At 30.9% G+C, this 4,476-nt stretch overlaps 1 protein-coding gene across 1 annotated transcript; it reads left to right on the top strand.

Moving 5' to 3' along the window:
- The first annotated feature begins 2,879 nt into the window (after nt 1-2,879).
- LOC147935134 (uncharacterized) lies at nt 2,880-3,489 on the top strand. Its single transcript, XM_087476276.1, has one exon. It carries the CDS (start codon nt 2,945-2,947, stop codon nt 3,257-3,259), a length of 315 nt encoding a protein of 104 aa, XP_087332402.1. The 5' UTR covers nt 2,880-2,944; the 3' UTR covers nt 3,260-3,489.
- The last annotated feature ends 987 nt before the right edge of the window (nt 3,490-4,476 follow it).

Consider the following 4,476-nt stretch of genomic DNA (forward strand, 5'->3'; position numbering starts at 1 on the left):
CTTTCTGTTTGTTTCATCGAAGGCAAAACTTTGTGACGATTCTTTTGTTTCTTCTCTCTAACTGAATTCAAAAGCAGTCTTATAGTGTGAAAGAGAAGAACAAACAATTAGAGTTTTCGTGTTTTTTTTAAGCAGTCTTATATGAATTGGTTTTTATTATTCTTTTTTATGTTATATATGTATATATTTTTCATAAATTAATATCATAATTAATTAAATTTTTGATAAATTTTATTATTATTTGCATCATCATATGATAGTTGAGTTTTTGATTTCATATATTAAATTTTTGAATATATTTATTTTATAAATAAGTATAATTTAATATATGTATAATTTATACAAATTTAAAATTATTTATGATTAATAATTTTTTATTTGCTCTGATTTTAATAGTTTTATTTTACTACATTATTACCAATTCATATATTAATAAATACATGTTACATATAGGAGTATTACTTTTACACAATAAATATATTGTAAATCCCCTACATGTTTACATTTAATTTTGTATGCACTATATAGACAATATTTCACGTAATGTATTCAAACTCTTAATATCTTCATACCACTTGGCATGGGTTCGTTGCATTTGTCTAATAATCATATGCAGTTTTTTAGCAAAGCATTGCAAAATCTTAAAATAGCCCGAGAAGTGATATAAATGTACTTCAAATAAACTTTATTATGAGAAGAGAACAATCTGCATTCTCAAAACTCATTGTTAACATGGCAAAGCCAAAATCATTTTCAAGAAAAAATATTTTTTTTGTTTTAAAAAAAAAAAGACTAAAACTTTAGCTGTAGAAATTAAGGAAAATAAATCCCATTATATGAATGACCAACTAAATCCACATCAGTTGTCTAATATATATGATTGTCTAACAAAACTGATACCAAACAAAATAGGAACAATACTCTCAATCTAAGAGACAAAGACTAATATCTAGCATGCCTTCAATCTTATCTCTCAGTGACAAAACCAAATCATTTCCATTAAACTTTTCTTTTGAAAGTCCTATGACCTGAAAATAAATATATATCATCAGATGCCAGAAAACCAAATCATTTCCATTAAACTCTTCTTTTGAAAGCCCTATAACCTGAAAATAAATAATTTCCTAATAATCATCAGATGCAAGAAAACCAATCAACAATACAAAAGAAACAAATCATTAGGTTATTATTCTTTAATGAAAAGAATAACAACATGAGAGTAACAAATGAAAAACAATGATCGAAGATAACGAGATTCTTAAATAGCCTCCAAAACAAACTAAAGCAATAGGTTATGGTACTTTCACATGGCGATTAAATGTATGTACCCAGCAAGATCCTATCCCCAATCTACAAAATTTCAGCTAAACAACAAAGATAGCATCGTAGAATCAGAAACCACAATTTCAATCTCACAATTATCCCAGATTCAGCCAAATACCAAACATCAAGAAAACATTCAAAATTCAAACCTCGATACCTTGTTCATTTCTTGAAGCTTCTTAATCAAACCCTCCCCAATTGACATCTTCAAATCGTCCTCCACGAGAGTCATTGAGTTGCAAAAACCTCTGAGATATCTTCAAATCTCCAGGCTCCGGATCAATCATGGCTTCTCATAGATCAGTACGAACAATGGGTTTGAGATCACAGTGAAAAGAAGAAAAATATAAAAGAAGAAGAAATCGAGCATTCAGCAGCACAGTTGGACCGTGGTATCATCACAACACCGAAGAAGAAATGAGAAGTTGGTTAAAACGCTCCCTCTTTCGTTTTCCTATTGCTTTGTCTACATGAGAGTAAAAACACCTGATATGTATTAATGTTATAATCTGATTGGTTATTGTTTTGTCCACATAAGAGTAAAAATAGCTGACATGTATTAATTTTATAATCTGATTGGTTAGAGAATTTAACTGATGTGTCAACACCAGCTTCAACATTGAAGCTGATGTGTCACACCAGAAATGCAACACATCCTTTTTTTTTTTTTTTTTTAACAAAAATAACCAGCTCAAATGAGCCAGTTAGGAGGAAAATTGTCTACAAACAAAACATGATGCGGAGACACATGCGCTTGACGTGCTAAAGAATCCGCTCGTACATTAGCATTACGTGAAACATAAAGTAAAGAAAATGAAGAAAACTCCTCCTTGTCAATTCGAATGTCATCGAGATAGGTTGCGAAAGCTGGCAAATCAGTTGGGGTAGACACCATGTTCACCAAATCAGAACAGTCGGTGAGAAAAGCCACATCCCGGAAGTCATGGCCAATCATACAACGCATCACCCAGATAAAACCTTCAACTTCTGCATGTAACACATTCTTCTTTTATTATATTGATAACTCACCCTTTAATTTAGCAATAACTTTGTTCCGCTTCCAAATTATTATTGTATAGGTTAGAAAAAGTGTTTGTTTTTGTTGTGAATATAAATATAAATAATAGTAAAAATTTTATATCTACAGAAGGATCAGATATTGAATAAAAAGAATTAATTTAAACTTCTTCTATAATTGAAATTTGTAAATCGTATTCGTCTATCTTACAATGAATATTTCGTTTGTATAGTGACGATTAGCTCCACATAAGTTACTTAACATTTATAACATGCATACATTCTTTTGCGACTTTGCACTTCTCCTATTTTTGACTTTCATAACATTATAGTGTTTATTAAATGGAATTCCAAGTATTAAATAATAGAGATTTTACTATCTTTTATTTAATAAAATAAATACCAGAACAAAAAAGACAACCTAACAAACTGTTAACCTTTATTTGGGGTCACCCCAAGAGTACCTCCATCATTCTTCACAATGAAAACATTCATAGTATGCAACTTAAAACTTTCACATTTGTTTCATCTTATATAAATCCAATCACTGACTACTCCTATCAAATATAAAAACTCAATAATTCATTCCAAAACTCTCATCAACATGTGGATGGATAAGTTCTTCTTGATCCTTCTTTCAGTTGTATGCATTGCCGTGTTCGTTACAGCTCAACCCTTGCCGTCACCGCAACCTTTCCAAGTAGATTGTTGGTCATCACTAGAAATGATTCCCGACTGTGTACCCGAAATATTCCGATCCATAACAAACGGACAATTCGGGAATGTGGGACCTTCTTGCTGCCATGCCTTCTTGGGTCTCCATGCTGATTGCATCCCTCAGATGTTTATCTTTGCTCCCCTCTTCCCTCCTTCTCGCAGACTCAGGGATCATTGTTCTCAGACAGTAATTGTCCCATAAACCCTTTTGAGACTTCGTTTCAAGAAGTTTTTATTATTAAACATGTTTTATGCTTTTAATGTGCTAATAATTAGCAGAACTATGTTTCTGCTTTCTCTATCAGATATCAATATTAACTTCCATGTAAACACTATATATCCATGCTATGTGATATGCCTTTCTCTTTGTACTTTCAAAAACTCTCATTTGTCTACGATATGACTTATCATGAATATGATCAGCATTATAAATGTGTATCGATGGCCAAAATCTTCGGCCTAAAGCAGAAACTAGGAAGTTAAGAAGCATGAACTTGGTTGTATGAACTTCCTTAATTTAATTTTGGTCTGATATTTTATTTTGCGGTTCAAAATTAGAAACCTATATAAAAGTGATTTTAATAGTTGTCTAGTATTTGTTAAATTCAATTTGAAACTAAAAGTTTTGCTGTACTTTTCAATTTCGGGATATGATAAGTGTTAATCCATTTAGCCTAAATTATGACTCGATGTAGTTTCTTGATAATCTTTTCCCTATCCAAATTGGATCAGCTTAGTTTATCTGATTGAACCAGCCTATTTAAACATATATTTTTGTAACTTTGTATTTCGTTTATCATTTTTTTTGTTTGAATAAAAAATATAATAAAAATATAGTCAGTTTTGTTTGAATCGTACCTTATTCAAATTGCCGTACTCATTCACTTCTAGAGTTTTGTCTCTTATATATACCACACACCTGTAAAGTGTAAACTTCATTAGTCAATAACTAACTACTATACCAACGTCATCGAGTCCGAAAAATCAACGAATATGCCAAACACGAAAATGAAATAATCTCAACCAAGAAAAGAAACATCTAGAGTATTCAAATATGTAACATCTGTGTTCCGAGAAAAGAGTTTGGGATGTATGGATTAAACCAAACAAGTGAATTTTAATTGATTTGGTTTAATTAAATTCTGGTTTAATTAAATCAAACCAAAAAAATTTAATTTCTCTTATAAAGTCACGCCTTCTTTCTTTTTTTTTGTTGGTGTCGACATTGTTATCAGAGAGAGGGAGAGAAAGTGTGAGAACCCTTGGTTTTTTGATGTAAAGAAGGAAAAGTAGGAGATCAAGCTTTTTCCTTAGAACAAAGAGAGAAACAAAACTGTTAGGGTTTGGGAGAAGGAGGATCCGACTGCTCAAATTGTTTCGAAAGGTATTAATATTTGGTAGGGTTGTAGCTAAGAGATT

Source organism: Camelina sativa, chromosome 11, assembly GCF_030686135.1.
Source record: "Camelina sativa cultivar CO46 ecotype springtype chromosome 11, ASM3068613v1".
In the NCBI taxonomy this organism is placed as follows: domain Eukaryota; kingdom Viridiplantae; phylum Streptophyta; class Magnoliopsida; order Brassicales; family Brassicaceae; genus Camelina; species Camelina sativa.

Bases quoted from the DNA above. Each gene is read 5' to 3' on its own strand.
- LOC147935134 (XM_087476276.1), top strand. From the start codon at position 2,945: ATGTGGATGGATAAGTTCTTCTTGATCCTTCTTTCAGTTGTATGCATT.